Source organism: Ranitomeya imitator, chromosome 10 (assembly GCF_032444005.1).
Source record: "Ranitomeya imitator isolate aRanImi1 chromosome 10, aRanImi1.pri, whole genome shotgun sequence".
NCBI classification, from domain to species: Eukaryota; Metazoa; Chordata; class Amphibia; order Anura; family Dendrobatidae; genus Ranitomeya; species Ranitomeya imitator.
This window is the reverse complement of record NC_091291.1, coordinates 65537848-65562241: the sequence shown is the minus strand read 5'-3', so window position 1 is coordinate 65562241 and position 24394 is coordinate 65537848. Positions and strand designations below refer to the sequence as shown.

Here is a 24394-nt window from a genome sequence, read left to right as displayed (position 1 = left end):
GTTACCCGGGGACTTCGGCATCGTTGGTCACTGGAGAGCTGTCTGTGTGACAGGTCTCCAGCGACCACACAACGACCTAAACAGCGACGCTGCAGCGATTGGCATCATTGTCTATATCGCTGCAGCGTCGCTCAATGTGACATTACCTTAAGTGCAGCCAAATACTGTCTAGAGGAAGCAGCTGAGACCAAGACCGTTCCATTCTCATTATCAAGTCTTTAGATTTGACTACTCATTGCACCTACTAACCAAAGCTAATGGAAAAAGAAAGATTATCTTTCTTTTACTAGATGTGACAGAGTCAAATTTGGTTTATGGTGTTCTTTTTATTGTAATATTACCACTGCTCAACCATTAAGTCAATCAATCTGTTAATATTTAAGTCTGATGAGTCAAAGATGTCGGTAGAGAAAATACTATAATCATTGGGACTCCAAGGACCAAAATTGGAGGCAGATCATGATGTAATGCTTCTACCCAGTCTGCTGGATCAAAAGCCACAGTGGAAGAAGAAGATGAAGATGATGATGGTGACATATTGTTTTCCTAATGATCTGGTAAAGATGGCATTTTAATTTGTTCTTAAGAAAATACAGTGAAAACATTATCCTGGCTTGAAAGTAAATCATAGTTTCAAGGCATAGAGAATTCTAAATTCCAGAACTAGGAATAACTGAGGGTCAGTAAGAATCAATGCGACACTGAATGTTTTTTATGAAAATTAGCATTTTGGCATTCATGTAATGTAACCTCAGATGCTAAACATTTTTGTTTAGTGTAAGTGCAGCCAATATACTGTATAGAAAAAGCAGCTTTGACCATGGCCATCCCATTCTCATCATCATATGTCCTTATATGTGACTAGACTACATACATCTTCTTACCGTGGCTAGCAAAAGCTACAGGTAATAGAAAGATTATCTTTCTTTTATTAGGTGTAACAGAGAGAGATTTGGTGTCTGGTTTCTTTTTTATTTTTATATTACCATTGTTCCACCATTAAATCAATCATTCTGTTGATACTTAAGTCAGGTGAGTCAAAAATGTCAGTTGAGAAAATACTAGAACCAATAGGACTATTAGGACCAAAATTGGAAGCAGATCCTGATGTTAATGCTTCTAGCCAATCTGCTGGATCAAAAACAGCACTGGATGAAGAAGATGAAGACGAAGATGGTGACATATTGTTTTCTTGATGATCTGGTGAAGATGGCATTTCAATTTGATTTGGAGAAAAGACAGACGAAAGACTATCTTGACCAGAAAGGAAATCATAATTCCCAGACACAGGAAATTCTAGGATTCCAGAACTGGGCATAATTGAAGGTGACTCGATGCAACACTGAATCTGATTCACAAAATTATCATTTTGGGCTGCAGGTGATGTATTTTGATGATTGATATCAGTTTGCATATTTTCCATTGAGATACCATCAACATGCATTAACTCATCTGCAAAATGAAGAAGACAAAAGATTTAAATGTTTGACAAAAGAGATACATCATTTAAAACTGAAAAGCAAGGATGCAATGTGACCTCCCTCTGATGGGTCCCTGCTCTACCATACATGCCTCTCTTGGGCTATCAACCTACAACTTATGGACATTCATGTCACTCCAAGGCTAAGCCTCCAATTTATGGGCAGGTAGAACTGATTAGGCTGGAGGCAACCAACATCCAAAAGTTAAATATACAGAAAAACCTGACCAGCACCTCCTAATGTGAACAAGTACATGCTGTCAGACTACATTATATAGAGAAAAAGAGCACAGGAGCACTATGCATGAATCAAGGCCAGAGGGAGGTCACCTTTGCTGTGGTTGATGGACATACATGAATTGGCCAATTTGTGCACTAAGAACTAAGTTTTCATTCATAACTGTAAGTTAAAAATGTGTTTTGAAATTTTCTTTTTTTGAGTCGTAAAATCAAAATTGAATGTTTTTAATGTTGTTCAGAACATAGCCTGAATTCATGCATAGTGCTGCTGTGCTTTCTCTCTCTCTCTCTGTATGTATGTATATATATGACACTTTTTAGATGCACAAGATTAATTAAGATGTGTGCACGTCTTAAAGAATCAGGTGCCTCTGGTAACGCCTCCTCATCAATATCAACGTGAATAACAATAGCCTTAAAAAATCATGGCCTAAGTGTTTTGTGGCTTTTATTTTGCTTATGTAATTATTATAGATACCAACCTGTACATAATAGTGGCTCATCTTCTAATATGTCATCAATCGACTGAGAAATGGCCATCTATAGAGATACAAGATATTTAACATTTAGAACATACCATTGTAATATGTATTAATTCTCTTACATAAATTAATATTGTGCTAATTAATATCACGCTACATAAATTATTATGTCACTTAAAATTGTGTTATATACATTAATATTAATTAACATACCTGTGCTTTCTGTATGGCCTCTTGAAGTTCCTCCTCAAAGGACCGAGGCTTGTGGACAGGACTTTCTGGACTTTGTGTGATCTGCACTGGAAGCTCAAAGTCCTGGCCAATTGCCTCACAAGTGAGAGGATGCAAAACCTGGGATATTAATACATTAACATTTTCATTAATAAAAAAATAGCTTATTGTATGCTGATGGTTGAGAATTGCTAAGATTTCTATGATCTGCTTGGGAAGTTTAAAAAGGACCTATCAGTAAAAATCAAAAATTAACTTTTATTAAAATATAAAATATGTACACAATTATGTACTGTATATACTCGAGTATAATCCAAGATTTTCAGCCCATTTTTTTAGGCTGAAAGTGCTTATACTCGAGTCATTGTCTCTGGGGGGTCGGCGGAGGAGGGAGAGAGGCGGCTGTGACATACTCACCTGCTCCAGGCACTGTCCCTGCATTTCTAGTCTCCGAGCACTGACAGCTTCTTCCAGCGTTGAGCGGTCACATGGTACAGCTCATTACAGTAATGAATATGGACCTGACTCCACTCCCATAGGGGTGGAGCTGCATATTCATTACTGTAATGAGCGGTACCATGTGACTGCTCAACGCTGGATGAAGCTGTCTGCTCCCGGAGACTGGAGATGCAGGGACCGCGCCAGGAGCAGGTGAGTATAATGGGGAGGGGGAGCACTGCGCGATATTCACCTCTCCTGGTTTTATTTTTGACATTTAGGCTATATTCACACTTTGCGGATTTTGCTGCGGATCCGCAGCGGATTTGACCGCTGCGGATCCGCAGCAGTTTCCCATGAGTTTACATTTCAATGTAAACCTATGGGAAACAAAAAACGCTGTGCACATGCTGCAGAAAAATCCGCGCGGAAACGCTGCGGATTACATTCCGCAGCATGTCACTTCTTTTCTGCGGATTTTCACCTGCTCCAATAGAAAACTGCAGATGAAAATCCGCAGAAGAAAACGCAGTAAAAACCGCGATAAATCCGCAGTAAAAACCGCGATGGGTTTTCAATGCGGATTTTGCAATTCTGCTGCGGAAAAATCCGCAGTGGAATCTGCAGAGTGTGAACATAGCCTTACCGGTAGCTGCTGCATTTTCAACTCTAGGCTTATATTCGAGTCATTAAGTTTTCCCAGTTTTTTGTGGCAAAATTAGGGGGGTCGGCTTATACTCGGGTCAGCTTATACTCGAGTATATACTGTATATTTCTTTACTTGTTTTAAATAAATACTGCCTGCTTTGCAAGTCAGTATGTGTTTAAAACCTTTGATGTATATAACTGCTTTTTAAAGGATATGTGCTGCCATCTTTTGGAAGGCACAACTTCTTATCTCTCTGCAGCCACATATTTAACAATGTGTGCATGAAGGTGGAAAAAACATGGAGACATGAAGCACACTGCTGTTGGGAACAAAGTTTTGCTTCATTATAAAAATTTTCACTGCCGCTCTGCAGCAGTTCCTTGTCCATCACTGTCACCCTGCTAATGAAGTTAAACTATGTCCTATCACCACTACACACATTATTATTCACTGCACATTTATTTTCACTGAACAGCAAGGTTTGAAAACCAGTTCATCCACATGTAGTGTATGATAATATGGACACTGTTGTCAGGGGTATAGTTTTACTTATAGTAATTATAGTAATTACTAGATTGTGGCCCGATTCTAATGCATCGGGTATTCTAGAATATGCATGTCCCCGTAGTATATGGACAATGATGATTCCAGAATTCGCGGCAGACTGTGCCCGTCGCTGATTGGTCGAGGCAACCTTTATGACATCATCGTCGCCATGGCAACCATTATGACATCTACGTCGATACTGTGCCCATCGCTGATTGGTCGAGGCGAATTCGCGGCAGACTGTCCCCGTCGCTGATTGGTCGAGGCAACATTTATGACATCATTGTCGCCATGCTGTGCCCGTCGCTGATTGGTCGAGGCCTGGCGGCCTCGACCAATCAGAGACGCGGGATTTACAGGACAGACAGACGGAAAAACCCTTAGACAATTATACAGTGGGGCAAAAAAGTATTTAGTCAGTCAGCAATAGTGCAAGTTCCACCACTTAAAAAGATGAGAGGCGTCTGTAATTTACATCATAGGTAGACCTCAACTATGGGAGACAAACTGAGAAAAAAAAATCCAGAAAATCACATTGTCTGTTTTTTTAACATTTTATTTGCATATTATGGTGGAAAATAAGTATTTGGTCAGAAACAAAATTTCATCTCAATACTTTGTAATATATCCTTTGTTGGCAATGACAGAGGTCAAACGTTTTCTGTAAGTCTTCACAAGGCTGCCACACACTGTTGTTGATATGTTGGCCCATTCCTCCATGCAGATCTCCTCTAGAGCAGTGATGTGTTTGGCTTTTCGCTTGGCAACACGGACTTTCAACTCCCTCCAAAGGTTTTCTATAGGGTTGAGATCTGGAGACTGGCTAGGCCACTCCAGGACCTTGAAATGCTTCTTACGAAGCCACTCCTTCGTTGCCCTGGCGGTGTGCTTTGGATCATTGTCATGTTGAAAGACCCAGCCACGTTTCATCTTCAATGCCCTTGCTGATGGAAGGAGGTTTGCACTCAAAATCTCACGATACATGGCCCCATTCATTCTTTCATGTACCCGGATCAGTCGTCCTGGCCCCTTTGCAGAGAAACAGCCCCAAAGCATGATGTTTCCACTACCATGCTTTACAGTAGGTATGGTGTTTGATGGATGCAACTCAGTATTCTTTTTCCTCCAAACACGACAAGTTGTGTTTCTACCAAACAGTTCCAGTTTGGTTTCATCAGACCATAGGGCATTCTCCCAAAACTCCTCTGGATCATCCAAATGCTCTCTAGCAAACTTCAGACGGGCCCGGATATGTACTGGCTTAAGCAGTGGAACACGTCTGGCACTGCAGGATCTGAGTCCATGGTGGCGTAGTGTGTTACTTATGGTAGGCCTTGTTACATTGGTCCCAGCTCTCTGCAGTTCATTCACTAGGTCCCCCGCGTGGTTCTGGGATTTTTGCTCACCGTTCTTGTGATCATTCTGACCCCACGGGGTGGGATTTTGCGTGGAGCCCCAGATCGAGGGAGATTATCAGTGGTCTTGTATGTCTTCCATTTTCTAATTATTGCTCCCACTGTTGATTTCTTCACTCCAAGCTGGTTGGCTATTGCAGATTCAGTCTTCCCAGCCTGGTGCAGGGCTACAATTTTGTTTCTGGTGTCCTTTGACAGCTCTTTGGTCTTCACCATAGTGGAGTTTGGAGTCAGACTGTTTGAGGGTGTGCACAGGTGTCTTTTTATACTGATAACAAGTTTAAACAGGTGCCATTACTACAGGTAATGAGTGGAGGAAAGAGGAGACTCTTAAAGAAGAAGTTACAGGTCTGTGAGAGCCAGAAATCTTGATTGTTTGTTTCTGACCAAATACTTATTTTCCACCATAATATGCAAATAAAATGTTAAAAAAACAGACAATGTGATTTTCTGGATTTTTTTTTCTCAGTTTGTCTCCCATAGTTGAGGTCTACCTATGATGTAAATTACAGACGCCTCTCATCTTTTTAAGTGGTGGAACTTGCACTATTGCTGACTGACTAAATACTTTTTTGCCCCACTGTATATATAGATTGTCTAAAGGTTTTTCCATCTGTCTGTCTGTCTGTCCTGGAAATCCCGCGTCCCTGATTGGTCGAGGCCGCCAGGCCTCGACCAATCAGTGACGGGCACAGCGACGATGTTGTCATAAAGGACGTAGACATCCCGCGTCTCTGATTCAGCGACGAGCACAGTATCGACGTAGATGTCATAATGGTTGCCATGGCGACGATGATGTCATAAAGGTTGCCTCGACCAATCAGCGACGGGCACAATCTGCCGCGAATTCTGGAATCATCATTGTCCATATACTACGGGGACATGCATATTCTAGAATACCCGATGCGTTAGGCCTGGCGGCCTCGACCAATCAGCAACGGGCACAGCTGTCTCTCTGTCTGTCTGTCCTGGAAATCCCACGTCTCTGATTGGTCTAACGCATCGGGTATTCTAGAATATGCATGTCCCCGTAGTATATGGACAATGATGATTCCAGAATTCGCGGCAGACTGTGCCCGTCGCTGATTGGTCGAGGCAACCTTTATGCCATCATCGTCGCCATGGCAACAATTATGACATCTACGTCGATACTGTGCCCGTCGCTGATTGGTCGAGGCGAATTCGCGGCAGACTGTGCCCGTCGCTGATTGGTCGAGGCAACCTTTATGACATCATCGTCGCCATGCCAGAGACGCGGGATTTCCAGGACAGACAGACAGACAGACAGACGGAAAAACCCTTAGACAATTATATATATAGATGTTCTCTTTGCTCTAAGCATGGCAGATAGGTCATTTCAGTGCTGTGGAGGAGTCTCCTGGTACCGCAAGATGAAGTGCATCGAGAGGGAAAAATTAGGGACATATTTAGTGGGACAGGACCACACTTTGGTACTCTCCTTGTCAGGACAGGAGCCATCGCATGGGGCAGAACAGGTAGTTTATTAGTACCTGTGTCATTATTATCCTTTCCTGAATTCATGCCCATGGGCGTGAAATGCGGTGAATATTCATTCCTCTTAAGTAGTGGCACACGTGACCACCTGGCAGCTGCAGGAAGGCTCTGGCTAACACTTTGCTCACTATTAAAGAGCAATGAATAATCACTGCTCTCGACGCACACAGTCCCGGCATGTAGAGCAGTGAGTATTCCAGAAGCTGCCCTTTGGCTTGCAAGCAGCGCATGATGTCCCTGGCATGTGCTGTTACAAGCATAAACCAGATGCTGGCATCGGAACAAGGCGCTGTGAGGGAGCGCCCGGAAGATAAGTGTAATATGTTTGTTTTTTTAAATATTTTTCTAATGGGGCCATGCATACCAGGATGGGGATGGGGGGCCAATCATACCAGGATAAGGATGGGGCCATGCATACCAGGATGGGGGCCAATCATACCATGGATCCTATTAAAGAGAAATTAACATTCATTACCTTCCATGCCCATGGGCGTGGAATGCAGTGAATGTTCATTTCTCTTTAGCAGCGAACACACAGGAGTTAGCCTTAGCAGCCGGCTCCTGCCTGTGTGACCTGCTGCTCCACCGCTGCTGCTCCCCCACCTCCCCACAACAACCAGAGCGGTACATCCAGACTATAAGATGCACCCCCATTTTCCGCCAAATTTTGGGAGGAAAAAAGGGCATCTTATAGTCCAAAAAATACAGTAAGCGTGAGCGAGGAACCATCAAAATCATACAGCTGGGGTCACCTAATGCATGTCAATTAAGACATGATCAGAGAACAGGACTGTATATGCAAAAAGTCAGGGATAGAGATGGTAGCGCTTCTGATAGCCGTGAAATCATCCCCACCAGTCAGAAAGCCGCAGTTCCCATGCTGTCAAAAGACAGCGTGAGCACTCAGCTGTGATTGGAGGTATAAAGTTTACAGACCACAGATCCTATGGTCTGACACCTGCTGCAGCTAATAACAGTGAGAGCAAGAATGGTGGATGGGAATATTCATCAGCTGCTTCTGCGCTGTAAATAAATAATTTTAAAAGAAACTGGCATGAGTTCCCCTGTATTTTTGATAACCAGCCAGACTAAACTCACAGCTGGGGGATACAACCCTCAGCTGCCAGCTTCAAGAAGGTTGTCAATCAATAATAGACAGGTCCCCATGCCATATTTATTAATTATTTAAATAAATAATATAAAAACGGCATGGGGTCCCCCCCATTTTTGACAACCAGCCTTGCTAAAGCAGACAGCTGGGGGCTCGTATTCTCAGGCAGGTAAGGGGCCATGGATATTGACCCCCAGACTAAAACTAGCAGCCTGCAGCTGCCCAGAAAGGGCACATCTATTAGATATACCAACTCTGGATCTTTGCTCAGCTCTTCCCCCTGTAGTGGTGGCAAGTATTGTTCATATTTGTGGGGTTGATGTCACCTTTGTATTGTCATTTGACCTCTAGCTCAGGGATTACTAATGGAGAGGCTTCTATAAGACACCTTATTCATTCCTAATCCTATAGTTATATTATAAGTAAAGACACAGACAGAACAAAGTCTTTTATTACAATTTAGACTAAACACAGTTTTCCATTTTATTTAAAAATAATAAACACAGTTTTACTCACCTAACACCTAATTCCACCAAAGCCCTTGATCTCCTGTAATAAAACTAAGATAAAAAAAACAACAATATAGCATACCTGTTGGTCGTTATGTCCCACACCGTAATCCATGTCTAGGTGATTAATAGTTTTCAACCTGGACAGTGCCAAGATGTGACTGTCCGAACCACTGGTGAATGAGATGCTGTGAGCGCAGCCTGAGTGACATCACTGAGGTTGAGTTCCCAGCTGGGCTGAACTGCGGTGACCTCAGGACCATGGGAAAATGAGGTCACTACAATGGAGTGGCCTAGCCAGTCTTCAGATCTCAACCCCATAGAAAACCTTTGGAGGAAGTTGAAAGTCCGTATTGTCCAGCGACAGGCCCGAGACATCACTGCTCTAGAGGAGATCTGCATGGAGGAATGGGCCAACATACCACCAACAGTGTGTGTCAACCTTGTGAAGACTTATAGAAAATATATGACCTCTGTCATTGCCAAAAAAAGGATAAATAACAAAATGTTGAGATGAACTTTTGTTAATGACCAAATATTTATTTTACACTATATTTTCCGAAATAAATCTTGCCAAATCAGACAAGGTGATTTTCTGGATTTGTTTTCTCATTTGGACTCTCATAGCTGTGGTCTACCTATGATATCAATTACAGACCCCTCTCATCTTTTTACGTGGGAGAACTTGCACAATTGGTTGCTGACTAAATGCTTTTTTTCCTCACTGTATATATATGTATTCTACTAGCTGAAGAGCCCGGCGTTGCCTGGGCATAGTAAATATCTGTGGTTAGTTATAGCACGTCACTTCTCTTATTTTCCCATCACGCCTCATTTTCCCAATCACATCTTTAATTTTCCCCCTCACATCTCTCATTTTCTCCCTCACACCTCTCATTTTCTCCCTCACTCCTCTCATTCCCCCCTAACACTTGTCATTTCGACCTCACATCTGTCATTTTCCGATCACTACACTATTTTCCCTCACTCCTCTCATTTTGCACTCACACCTTTTCATTTTCACCTCATACCTCTCATTTTCACCTCAGTATATACATGTTTGTCATCTCCCTTATATATAGTATACACCTGTATGTCATCTCCTGTATATAGTATATACCTGTATGTCATCTCCCCTGTATATAGTATATACCTGCTGTGTGTCATCTCCCCTGTATATAGTATATACCTGTATGTCATCTCCTCCTATATATAGTATATACCTGTATGTCATCTCCTCCTATATATAGTATATACGTGTATGTCATCTCCTCCTATATATAGCATATACCTGTATGTCATCTCCTTCTATATATAGTATATACCTGTATGTCATCTCCTCCTCTATATAGTATATACCTGTGTGTCATCTCTCCTGTATATAGTATATATCTGTGTGTCATCTCCCCTGTATATAGTATATACCTGTGTGATCTCCTGTATTAGACCTCGTTAACACGTTATTTGCACAGTATTTTTACCTCAGTATTTGTAAGATAAATTGGCAGCCTGATAAATCCCCAGCCAACAGGAAGCCCTCCCCCTGGCAGTATATGTTAGCTCACACATACACATAATAGACAGGTCATGTGACTGACAGCTGCTGTATTTCCTATATGGTACATTTGTTGCTCTTGTAGTTTGTCTGCTTATTAATCAGATTTTTATTTTTGAAGGCTAATACCAGACTTGTGTGTGTTTTAGGGCGAGTTTCGTTTGTCAAGTTGTGTGTGTTGAGTTGTGTGTGGCGACATGCATGTAGCGACTTTTGTGAGATGAGTTTTGTGTGGCAACATGCGTGTAGCAACTTTTTGTGTGTCGAGTTGCATGTGACAGGTTAGTGTAGCAAGTTGTGTGCAGCAAGTTTTGCGCATGGCGAGTTTTGCGCGTGGTGAGTTTTAGGTCTGGTGCCTTTTGAGTATGTGCAAGTTTTGTGTGAGGCAACTTTTGCATGTGTTGCAAATTTGTGCATGTGGCAATTTTTCCGCGTGTGCAAGTTTTGCATGTGGCGAGTTTTCCATGAGGTGAGTTTTGCACTTGTGGCGAGTTTTGCGTGAGCCTAGTTTTTGCATGTGGCGAGTTTTGCGCGTGGCGAGTTTTGAGCGGCGACTTTTGTGTTTCGACTTTTATGTGGCGAGGTTGGTGTATTTGTGGTGAAATGTGTGCTGAGGGTGGTATATGTGTTCAAGCACGTGGTAGTGTGTGGCGCATTTTGTGTGTGTGTTCATATCCCCGGGTGTGGTGAGTATCCCATGTCGGGGCCCCACCTTAGCAACTGATCGGTATATACTCTTTTGCGCCATCGCTCTCATTCTTTAAGTCCCCCTTGTTCACATCTGGCCGCTGTCAATTTGCCTCCAACACTTTTCCTTTCACTTTTCCCCATTACGTAGATAGGGGAAAAATAGTTTGGTAAATTGGAAAGCGCGGAGTTAAAATTTCACTTCACAACATAGCCTATGACGCTCTCAGGGTCCAGACGTGTGACTGTGCAAAATTTTGTGGCTGTAGCTGCGACGCCTCCAACACTTTTCCTTTCACTTTTTTCCCCATTATGTAGATAGGGGCAAAATTGTTTGGTGAATTGGAAAGCGCGGGGTTAAAATTTCACCTCACAACGTAGGCTATGACGCTCTCAGGGTCCAGACGTGTGACTGTGTAAAATTTTGTTTCTGTAGCTGCGATGCCTCCCAACACTTTTCCTTTCACTTTTTTCCCCATTATGTAGTTAGGGGCAAAATTGTTTGGTGAATTGGAAAGCGCGGGGTTAAAATTTCACCTCACAACATAGCCTATGACGCTCTCAGGGTCCAGACGTGTGACTGTGCAAAATTTTGTGGCTGTAGCTGCGACGCCTCCCAACACTTTTCCTTTCACTTTTTTCCCCATTATGTAGATAGGGGCAAAATTGTTTGGTGAATTGGAACGCGCGGGGTTAAAATTTCACCTCACAACGTAGCCTATGACGCTCTCGGGGTCCAGACGTGTGACTGTGCAAAATTTTGTTTCTGTAGCTGCGACGCCTCCAACACTTTTCCTTTCACTTTTTTCCCCATTATGTAGATAGGGGCAAAATTGTTTGGTGAATTGGAACGCGCGGGGTTAAAATTTCGCCTCACAATATAGCCTATGACGCTCTCGGGGTCCAGACGTGTGACTGTGCAAAATTTTGTGGTTGTAACTGCGACGGTGCAGATGCCAATCCCGGACATACACACATACACACATACACACACACACACACATTCAGCTTTATATATTAGACTAGCTGAAGAGCCCGGCGTTGCCTGGGCATAGTAAATATCTGTGGTTAGTTATAGCACCTCACTTCTCTTATTTTCCCATCACGCCTCTCATTTTCCCAATCACATCTTTAATTTTCCCCCTCACATCTCTCATTTTCTCCCTCACACCTCTCATTTTCTCCCTCACTCCTCTCATTCCCCCCTAACACGTCATTTCGACCTCACATCTGTCATTTTCCGATCACTACACTATTTTCCCTCACTCCTCTCATTTTGCACTCACACCTTTTCATTTTCACCTCACACCTCTCATTTTCACCTCAGTATATACATGTTTGTCATCTCCCTTATATATAGTATACACCTGTATGTCATCTCCTGTATATAGTATATAACTGTATGTCATCTCCCCTGTATATAGTATATACCTGCTGTGTGTCATCTCCCCTGTATATAGTATATACCTGTATGTCATCTCCTCCTATATATAGTATATACCTGTATGTCATCTCCTCCTATATATAGTATATACCTGTATGTCATCTCCTCCTATATATAGTATATACCTGTATGTCATCTCCTCCTGTATATAGTATATACCTGTGTGTCATCTCCCCTGCATATAGTATATATCTGTGTGTCATCTCCTCCTGTATATAGTGTATACCTGTATGTCATCTTCTATATATAGCATATACCTGTATGTCATCTCCTCCTGTATATAGTATATACCTGTAGGTAATCTGCTCCTGTATATGGTATATACCTGTGTGTCATCTCCTCCTGTATATAGTATATACCTGTTTGTCATCTCCTCCTGTATATAGTATGTACCTGTATGTCATCTCCTCCTCTATATAGTATATACCTGTGTGTCATCTCTCCTGTATATAGTATATATCTGTGTGTCATCTCCCCTGTATATAGTATATACCTGTGTGATCTCCTGTATTAGACCTCGTTAACACGTTATTTGCTCAGTATTTTTACCTCAGTATTTGTAAGATAAATTGGCAGCCTGATAAATCCCCAGCCAACAGGAAGCCCTCCCCCTGGCAGTATATATTAGCTCACACATACACATAATAGACAGGTCATGTGACTGACAGCTGCCGTATTTCCTATATGGTACATTTGTTGCTCTTGTAGTTTGTCTGCTTATTAATCAGATTTTTATTTTTGAAGGCTAATACCAGACTTGTGTGTGTTTTAGGGCGAGTTTCGTTTGTAAAGTTGTGTGTGTTGAGTTGTGTGTGGCAACATGCATGTAGCGACTTTTGTGAGATGAGTTTTGTGTGGCAACATGCGTGTAGCAACTTTTTGTGTGTCGAGTTGCATGTGACAGGTTAGTGTAGCAAGTTGTGTGCAGCAAGTTTTGCGCATGGTGAGTTTTGCGCGTGGTGAGTTTTATATCTGGCGCCTTTTGAGTATGTGCAAGTTTTGTGTGAGGCAACTTTTGCATGTGTTGCAAATTTTGTGCATGTGGCAATTTTTCCGCGTGTGCAAGTTTTGCGTGTGGTGAGTTTTCCATGAGGTGAGTTTTGCACTTGTGGCGAGTTTTGCGTGAGCCTAGTTTTTGCATGTGGCGAGTTATGCGCGTGGCGAGTTTTGAGCGGCGACTTTTGTGTTTCGACTTTTATGTAGCGAGGTTGGTGTATGTGTGGTGAAATGTGTGCTGAGGGTGGTCTATGTGTTCAAGCACGTGGTAGTGTGTGGCGCATTTTGTGTGTGTGTTCATATCCCCGTGTGTGGTGAGTATCCCATGTCGGGGCCCCACCTTAGCAACTGATCGGTATATACTCTTTTGCGCCATCGCTCTCATTCTTTAAGTCCCCCTTGTTCACATCTGGCAGCTGTCAATTTGCCTCCAACACTTTTCCTTTCACTTTTCCCCATTATGTAGATAGGGGAAAAATAGTTTGGTGAATTGGAACGCGCGGGGTTAAAATTTCACCTCGCAACATAGCCTATGACGCTCTCAGGGTCCAGACGTGTGACTGTGCAAAATTTTGTTTCTGTAGCTGCGACGCCTCCAACACTTTTCCTTTCACTTTTTTCCCCATTATGTAGATAGGGGCAAAATTGTTTGGTGAATTGGAAAGCGCGGGGTTAAAATTTCACCTCACAACATAGCCTATGACGCTCTCGGGGTCCAGACGTGTGACTGTGCAAAATTTTGTGGCTGTAGCTGCGACGGTGCAGATGCCAATCCCTGACATACACACACATACACACATTCAGCTTTATATAGTAGATGTGTATATATCTGCTCTATCCATTCAATTCAAATTCAAATGAGCTTTATTGGCAGGACTAAGTACATGTTAGCATTGCCATTCTATTCTAACCTGTCGCTCTGTGATTTTACTGAGAGCGGCACATGAATTGCCGGCTGTTAGTCTATCTTTTACCAAATGTTACCGATTTTAAGAAAAATGCTTGTGTTACCGATCACGAATCCGAATGTACCATATTCATGCTGAATTTATGTTTGGCGATCGTTTTCCAAACATATTCGCTCATCTCTAGTCAGTGATCACACTAAAAAAGTCCAAACTCATGGACTACAAAAATCAATCCACAATATAAAGCTCAATACTCATAGTCCTAGCAGCTATAGAATCATAACCATACATACAGCAATGATAAACTGATCAATAGTATTAGTACCTGCATGATCCCTATAGTAACCTATGCCAATATTCAATAAATTTAATAAGCCTATATCAATAAAAAAGCAGTCCAAATGGAATCACTGACCCCACTGAAATGCACACATTCTGTCTTCACAATAAGGATAATGAACATGTGCTAAGGCATAGAAAAAACGGCAATATGAATAAGAAGACAAATAGAACGACAATATATATGAGGAGACAAATAGAGATGATGGCATAGGAAGTGAAAGGGGTTGAAATACTTAGCAAATTTCAAGCAATAAATTCAACCCCATATGCAACCCACACGCATTGACACCTAATGTGTCTTCCTCAAGGTAAGCTAACCTCTGGGAGAAGAATGGGAGACTGCAGCGGAGATGGTTCAAGATTTCCCCTGTGCAGAGGCAGGAACTCGACCCCTAATATTACCCCCCCTCCTTGGACCTCGCTATGCTCGAAGGCCGCAATGAGCTGCGGAGCTCGAATGTGCTCAGCAGGCTCACAAGACCTGTCCTCTGGGCTATAACCCTTCCAGTCCACCAAATAAAATTTCTTGCCACGTACCACCTTGCACTCCAAAATAGCGTTCACCTCGTAATCGTCCGTAGACAAACCCGATGTCCCGGCAGATTACTCTGAAAACCGGGACATGTACAGGGCTTCAAGAGGGACACATGAAGGGTGTCAGTGATACCTAGGCGTGGAGGAAGGGCCAGACAGTAGACCACAGGGTTAACCTTTTCGAAGACCTTGAAGGGACCCAAGTAGCGAGGTGCAAACTTAGTGGACTCAACACACAGCCTGATGTTATGAGCGGAGAGCCACACTAAGTCGCCAGGAGAAAAGGTCGTAGCGGGGCGCCAATGAATATCGGTAGAGGACCTCATTCTCTCCTTGGAGGACCAAATGGCATCCTGAGTGCGGTCACAAATGTCCCGTGCCTCCACAGCCCAGTCTGCCACCCTGGAGTCAGCGGAAGGCACTGACATGGGCACAGGGACACGCGGATGCTGGCCGTAATTAAGAAGGAATGGAGTCTGACCGGTGGAGTCGGCTACAGCGTAGTTAAGTGCAAACTCTGCCAACGGTAGCAAGGATGCCCAGTCATCCTGCCTGGAAGAAACAAAATGACGTAGATATGTGACCAGAGTCTGGTTGGCCCTCTCTACCAACCCATTCGTCTCGGGATAATATGCCAAGGACAGATTCAACTCAATGCTGAGTACACGATAAAGCTCTCTCCAGAATCGAGGCGCAAACTGGGGACCCCGGTCACTAACAATTTTGTCCGGCATACCATATAGGCAAAAGATGTGTTTGATAAACAACGCTGCCAGTGCCCGTGCAGAAGGTAGCCGTTGAAGAGGCACCAAGTGCACCATTTTGGAAAAATGGTCGATGAGTGCCCAAATAATGATGCAGCTACGAGACTTGGGTAAGCACCCACAAAATCCATTCCGACCATCTCTCAGGGCCTGTCTGCCACCGGCCAGGGGTGAAGCAACCCAGCTGGCCATTGAAGAGGAGACTTGTTCTTGGCGCAGGAGACACACGCCCAAACATAGTCTGCAACGTCACAGGCCATATTCGGCCACCAGTATGTCCTCGCCAGTAGCTCTGAAGTCCTTTTGGACACAAAATGTCCACCCACCCTGGACGAGTGAGCCAAGAGAGAACCTCTGGATGCAGACTGGATGGTACAAAAGTCTTGCCTGGAGGCACAGACTCTAGCAAAACCGGGGCCACAGTTCTCAGACTCTCGTTAGGGACAATAAGCCAAGGCTCCTCTTCCTCCTCCTCAGATGATACAACAGAGCGAGAGAGAGCGTCGGCACTAGGGTTGAGCAACTTTTTCCTTTTTTAAGGTCGAGTCGGGTTTCACGAAACCCGACTTTCTCAAAAGTCGAGTCGAGTGAAATCGGCCGATTATCTTGAAAAGTTGGGGTCGGGGGATCGGCCAAAACACGAAACCCAATGCAAGTCATTGGGAAATCTCTATATATTTATATTTACTTCAGCGCGAAATTGCAGAAAAGCCGGTAATTCAATTGCCGGCTTTTCATTTCTCCTTCCTAAACCCGACATGATATGAGACATGGTTTACATACAGTAAACCATGTCATATCCCCATTTTTTTACATATTCCACACTACTAATGTTAGTAGTGTAAAACCAAAAACACATGGGCTACTTGCACAGTGAACAAGTCTGTCCTGTTCACACCACCAAAGAACTTGAAGACACAAAAGCGCACAGAGAGGTAAAAAAATACTCTGTTGTAAAAAAGTCACAGTAAATAAGCAAGTGCTAGTCAAAATATGAAGAAATACAGGGTATTTAGTCAATACGTTTTTTTGCAAAAAAAAAAAAGTATGTTAAGCTGCTCCACCAATCGCCAAGGTATACCCATTATAGAGCAGTCCTGTCTAATGTATATAATCCCTATCTGATGTATTTAAAAACCTGATCATCTGTATAGTACCTGTATGAACAGGGTTCAGAGAGAAAATATCCATCTAGAACTTGCAAGGTGGAACAGCTACAATGCAAATGACCCACAGAGGAGTGGTGGACTCCCCAGTCTTGTAGAAACAAGAGAACAATTATAAAACCAAAAACACATGGGCTACTTGCACTGTGAACAAGTCTGTAGAAACCTGTTCACACCACCAAAGAACTTGAAGACACAAAAGCGCACAGAGAGGTAAAAAGATACTCTGTTGTAAATTTTTTCGTTATATATCTATAATATAGCGCTGGGAGCGTCACTCTGTCCGAAGCCTTTATAGACTGCGCAGGCGCAAGCGCCGGCGCAGTCTGGGCCGCACAGAGTGACGCTCCCGGGACATCGCGGTATGCGTTCACACTGACCGCACACCGCGATCTCCAACAGAGAAGCAGGGACCGCCAGGAGGGTGAGTATCGGCCATATTCACCTGTCCTGCGTTCCACCGCTGAGCGCCGCTATCTTCCCGGTCTTCGGCCTGTGACCTTCAGTTCAGAGGGCGCGATGACGCGCTTAATGCGCGCCGGCACCGCCCTCTGACTGAACAGTCACAGCCAGGAGACCGGGAAGATGGCGGCGCACAGCGCTGGAACGGGACAGACAGGTGAGTATAGTAAGTGCTGGGGGGCCTGAACTGGCGGCGATACCGGCACCTGACTCCCACAGCGCGCCGGTGTCCCCGCCTGCTCAGGCCCCCGGATGGGTGCAGCACATGACAGGATGGGGACGCAGGATGGTTGCAGCACATACCAGGATGGGGACGCAGGATGGGGACGCAGGATGGTTGCATCACATACCAGGATGGGGACCCAGGATGGGTGCAGCACATACCAGGATGGGGGCGCAGGATGGGTGCAGCACATGATAGGATGGGGGCGCAGGATGGGTGCAGCACATGACAGGATGGGGACGCAGGATGGGTGCAGCACATGACAAGATGAGGATGCAGGATGGGTGCAACACATGACAGGATGGGGGCGCAGGATGGGTACAGCACATGACAGAATGGGGACGCAGGATGGGTGCAGCACATGACAGGATGGGGACGCAGGATGGGTGCAGCACATACCAGGATGGGGACGCAGGATGGGTGCAGCACATGACAGGATGGGGACGCAGGATGGTTGCAGCACATACCAGGTTGGGGACGCAGGATGGGGACGCAGGATGGTTGCAGCACATACCAGGATGGGGACGCAGGATGGGGACGCAGGATGGTTGCAGCACATACCAGGATGGGGACGCAGGATGGGGACGCACGATGGTTGCATCACATACCAGGATGGGGACGCAGGATGGGTGCAGCACATACCAGGATGGGGACGCAGTATGGGTGCAGCACATGACAGGATGGGGACGCAGGATGGGTGCAGCACATGCCAGGATGGGGACGCAGGATGGGGACGCAGGATGGGTGCAGCACATACCAGGATGGGGACGCAGGATGGGTGCAGCACATACCAGGATGGGGACGCAGGATGGGTGCAGCACATGACAGGATGGGGATGCAGGATGGGTGCAGCACATGACAGGATGGGGGAGCAGGATGGGTGCAGCACATGACAGGATGGGGACGCAGGATGGGTGCAGCACATGACAGGATGGGGACGCAGGATGGGTGCAGCACATGACAGGATGGGGACGCAGGATGGGTGCAGCACATGACAGGATGGGGGCGCAGGATGGGTGCAGCACATGACAGGATGGGGACGCAGGATGGGTGCAGCATATGACAGGATGGGGGCGCAGGATGGGTGCAGCACATGACAGGATGGGGACGCAGGATGGGTGCAGCACATACCAGGATGGGGACGCAGGATGGGTGCAGCACATGACAGGACGGGGATGCAGGATGGGTGCAGCACATGACAGGATGGGGGAGCAGGATGGGTGCAGCACATGACAGGATGGGGACGCAGGATGGGTGCAGCACATGACAGGATGGGGACGCAGGATGGGTGCAGCACATGACAGGATGGGGACGCAGGATGGGTGCAGCACATGACAGGATGGGGACGCAGGATGGGTGCAGCACATGACAGGATGGGGGCGCAGGATGGGTGCAGCACATGACAGGATGGGGACGCAGGATGGGTGCAGCATATGACAGGATGGGGGCGCAGGATGGGTGCAGCACATGACAGGATGGGGACGCAGGATGGGTGCAGCACATACCAGGATGGGGACGCAGGATGGGTGCAGCACATGACAGGACGGGGATGCAGGATGGGTGCAGCACATGACAGGATGGGGGAGCAGGATGGGTGCAGCACATGACAGGATGGGGACGCAGGATGGGTGCAGCACATGACAGGATGGGGACGCAGGATGGGTGCAGCACATGACAGGATGGGGACGCAGGATGGGTGCAGCACATGACAGGATGGGGGCGCAGGATGGGTGCAACACATACCAGGATGGGGATGCAGGATGGGTGCAGCACATGACAGGATGGGGACGCAGGATGGGTGCAGCACATGACAGGATGGGGCGCAGGATGGGTGCAACACATACCAGGATGGGGATGCAGGATGGGTGCAGCACATGACAGGATGGGGACGCAGGATGGGTGCAGCACATGACAGGATGGGGACGCAGGATGGGTGCAGCACATGACAGGATGGGGATGCAGGATGGAGCAGCACATGACAGGATGGGGATGCAGGATGGGTGCAGCACATGACAGGATGTGGACGCAGGATGGAGCAGCACATGACAGGATGGGGGCACAGGATGGGTGCAGCACATGACAGGATGGGGACGCAGGATGGGTGTAGCACATGACAGGATGGGGACGCAGGATGGAGCAGCACATACCAGGATGGAGACCATATACCAATATAAATGCTCGCCACCCGGGCGTAGAACGGGTTCACTAGCTAGTATATATATATATATATATATATGAGAAAAAAAGGAAAACAGCACACATAGAAAATAATAGAAAAAAAGTGGGCTTTAATGCCTGGACGGATTGAGACACATATATATATATATTTATTTATATTTACTTCAGCGCGATATAGCAGAAAGCCGGTAATTCAATTGCCGGCTTTTCATTTCTCCTTCCTAAACCCGACATGATATGGGACATGGTTTACATATAGTAAACCATGTCATATCCCCATTTTTTTGCATATTCCACACTACTGTTACTAGTGTGTATGTGCAAAATTTGGGCGCTGTAGCTATTAAATTTAAGGGTTAAATCGCGGAAATAATTGGTGTGGGCTCCCGCGCAATTTTCTCCGCCAGAGTGGTAAAGCCAGTGACTGAGAGCAGATATTAATAGTCTAGAGAGGGTCCACAGTTTTGGCCCCCCTGGCTAAAAACATCTGCCCCCAGCCACCCCAGAAAAGGCACATCTGTAAGATGCGCCTATTCTGGCACTTGGCCACTCTCTTCCCACTTCCGTGTAGCTGTGGGATATGGGGTAATGAAGGGATAATGTCACCTTGCTATTGTAAGGTGACATTAAGCCAGATTAATAATGGAGAGGCGTCAATTATTACCCCTATCCATTATTAATCCAATAGCATGAAATGGTTAATAAAACACACACAATATTGCAAAGTATTTTAATGAAATAAGCACACAGGTTGTTGTAATATTTTATTGCACTCTCAATCCACCTGAAGACCCTTGACCTGTAACAAATTAAAAATAATAAACCAACAATATCTCATACCTTCCGTCGATATGTCCCACAATGTAAATCCATCTGAAGGGGTTAAAATATTTTACAGGCAAGAGCTCTGCTATAATGCAGCTGTGCTCGTGCCTGTAAAACCCCGGGGAATGAAGGTAATGTAGGTCAATGACCTGTAGTTACCTTCATTCGCGGTGATGCGCCCTCTGCTGGATGTCCTCATATGAACTCGAGCCTGGGAACTTTTCTGAATATTTTCCCACGCTCGAGGTCATATGAGGACATCCAGCAGAGGGCGCATCACCGCGAATGAAGGTAACTACAGGTCATTGACCTACTTTCCATTCGTTCGCTGGGGTTTTACAGCCACGAGCACAGCTGCATTAGCAGAGCTCCTGGGTGTAAAATTATTTAACCCCTTCAGATGGATTTACAGCGTGGGACGGGACAGATCATCGGAAGGTATGGGATATTGTTGTTTTTTTATTTTTCCTTTGTTACAGAGCGAGGGTCTTCAGGTGGATTAAGAGTCTAATAAAATATTACAACAACCTGTGTCTTTATTTCATTAAAAGGCTTTGTAATAATGTGTGTGTGTGCTTTTTAACCATTTCATACAATTGGATTAATAATGGATAGGTGTCATAATTGACGCCTCTCCATTATTAATCTGGCTTAATGTCACCTTACAATAGCAAGGTGACATTAACTCTTCATTACCCCATAACCCACCGCTACATGGGAATGGGAAGAGAGTGGCCAAGTGCCAGAATAGGCGCATCTTCCAGATGTGCCTTTTCTGGGGTGGCTGGGGGCAGATGTTTTTAGCCAGGGAGGGGCAATAACCATGGACCCTCTCCAGGCTATTAATATCTGCCCTCAGTCACTGGCTTTACTACTCTGGCAGAGAAAATTGCGCGGGAGCCCACGCCAATTTTTTCCGCGATTTCACCCTTAAATTTAATAGCTACAGCGCCCAAATTTTGCACATACACACTACTAACATTAGTAGTGTGGAATATGCAAAAAAATGGGGATATGACATGGTTTACTGTATGTAAACCATGTCTCATATCATGTCGGGTTTAGAAAGGAGAAATGAAAAGCCGGCAATTGAATTACCGGCTTTCTGCTATATCGCGCTGCAGTAAATATAAATATAAATATATATATATACAGTGGGGCAAAAAAGTATTTAGTCAGTCAGCAATAGTGCAAGTTCCACCACTTAAAAAGATGAGAGGTGTCTGTAATTTACATCATAGGTAGACCTCAACTATGGGAGACAAACTGAGAAAAAAAAATCCAGAGAATCACATTGTCTGTTTTTTTAACATTTTATTTGCATATTATGGTGGAAAATAAGTATTTGGTCAGAAACAAAATTTCATCTCAATACTTTGTAATATATCCTTTGTTGGCAATGACAGAGGTCAAATGTTTTCTGTAAGTCTTCACAAGGTTGCCACACACTGTTGTTGGTATGTTGGCCCATTCCTCCATGCAGATCTCCTCTAGAGCAGTGATGTTTTTGGCTTTTCGCTTGGCAACACGGACTTTCAACTCCCTCCAAAGGTTTTCTATAGGGTTGAGATCTGGAGACTGGCTAGGCCACTCCAGGACCTTGAAATGCTTCTTACGAAGCCACTCCTTCGTTGCCCTGGCGCTGTGCTTTGGATCATTGTCATGTTGAAAGACCCAGCCACGTTTCATCTTCAATGCCCTTGCTGATGGAAGGAGGTTTGCACTCAAAATCTCACGATACATGGCCCCATTCATTCTTTCATGTACCCGGATCAGTCGTCCTGGCCCCTTTGCAGAGAAACAGCCCCAAAGCATGATGTTTCCACCACCATGCTTTACAGTAGGTATGGTGTTTGATGGATGCAACTCAGTATTCTTTTTCCTCCAAACACGACAAGTTGTGTTTCTACCAAACAGTTCCAGTTTGGTTTCATCAGACCATAGGACATTCTCCCAAAACTCCTCTGGATCATCCAAATGCTCTCTAGAAAACTTCAGACGGGCCCGGACATGTACTGGCTTAAGCAGTGGGACACGTCTGGCACTGCAGGATCTGAGTCCATGGTGGCGTAGTGTGTTACTTATGGTAGGCCTTGTTACATTGGTCCCAGCTCTCTGCAGTTCATTCACTAGGTCCCCCCGCGTGGTTCTGGGATTTTTGCTCACCGTTCTTGTGATCATTCTGACCCCACGGGGTGGGATTTTGCGTGGAGCCCCAGATCGAGGGAGATTATCAGTGGTCTTGTATGTCTTCCATTTTCTAATTATTGCTCCCACTGTTGATTTCTTCACTCCAAGCTGGTTGGCTATTGCTATTGCAGATTCAGTCTTTCCAGCCTGGTGCAGGGCTACAATTTTGTTTCTGGTGTCCTTTGACAGCTCTTTGGTCTTCACCATAGTGGAGTTTGGAGTCAGACTGTTTGAGGGTGTGCACAGGTGTCTTTTTATACTGATAACAAGTTTAAACAGGTGCCATTACTACAGGTAATGAGTGGAGGAAAGAGGAGACTCTTAAAGAAGAAGTTACAGGTCTGTGAGAGCCAGAAATCTTGATTGTTTGTTTCTGACCAAATACTTATTTTCCACCATAATATGCAAAAAAAATGTTAAAAAAACAGACAATGTGATTTTCTGGATTTTTTTTCCTCAGTTTGTCTCCCATAGTTGAGGTCTACCTATGATGTAAATTACAGACGCCTCTCATCTTTTTAAGTGGTGGAACTTGCACTATTGCTGACTGACTAAATACTTTTTTGCCCCACTGTATATATATATATATATATATATATATATATATATGTGTGTCTCAATGACATATATATATATAACGAAACCCGACTTTGGAGCGAAGATCGCCGACCGCCGACCCGATCCCACAGTGGGATCGGGTCGGGTTTCACGAAACCCGACTTTGCCAAAAGTCGGCGACTTTTGAAATTGGCCGATCCGTTTCGCTCAACCCTAGTCAGCACGAATGTTCTTCTCCCCTGGGCTCGGATGGGATACACCCCCGAGTACTGCAGGAATTAAGTACAGTCATTGATAGACCATTATTTTTAATCTTTAAAGACTCCATAATAACAAGGTCTGTACCACAGGACTGGCGTATAGCAAATGTGGTGCCAATATTCAAAAACGGGACAAAAACTGAACTCGGTAATTATAGGCCAGTAAGCTTAACCTCTACTGTGGGTAAAATCCTGGAGGGTATTCTAATGGATGCTATACTGGAGTATCTGAAGAGGAACAACCTCATGACCCAGTATCAGCACGGGTTTACTAGGGACCGTTCATGTCAGACTAATCTGATCAGCTTCTATGAAGAGGTAAGTTCCGGACTGGACCAAGGGAACCCAGTGGACGTAGTGTATATGGACTTTTCAAAAGCTTTTGATACGGTGCCACACAAAAGGTTGATACATAAAATGAGAATAATGGGGATAGGGGAAAATATGTGTAAGTGGGTTAAGAGCTGGCTCAGGGGTAGGAAACAAAGGGTGGTTATTAATGGAGCACGCTCGGACTGGGTCGCGGTTAGCAGTGGGGTACCACAGGAGTCAGTATTGGGCCCTCTTCTTTTTAACATATTTTTTAATGACCTTGTAGGAGGCATTCAGAGCAGAATGTGAATATTTGCAGAAGACACTAAACTCTGCAGGGTAATTAATACAGAGAAGGACAATTTTATATTACA

General features: G+C 44.8%; 1 protein-coding gene across 1 annotated transcript in view; it reads right to left on the bottom strand.

Moving 5' to 3' along the window:
* Positions 1–933: 933 nt before the first annotated feature.
* The window catches only part of LOC138652296 (myocardin-like), a 187311-nt gene continuing 163850 nt past the window's right edge, over positions 934–24394 (bottom strand). The window contains exons 11-13 of the mRNA XM_069743083.1: positions 2416–2553; positions 2203–2260; positions 934–1452 (exon numbers count right to left, since the gene is read on the bottom strand). Coding sequence (XP_069599184.1) covers positions 983–1452; positions 2203–2260; positions 2416–2553 — 666 coding nt within the window. The 3' untranslated portion in view covers positions 934–982. The remainder of the gene's footprint in view (positions 1453–2202; positions 2261–2415; positions 2554–24394) is intronic.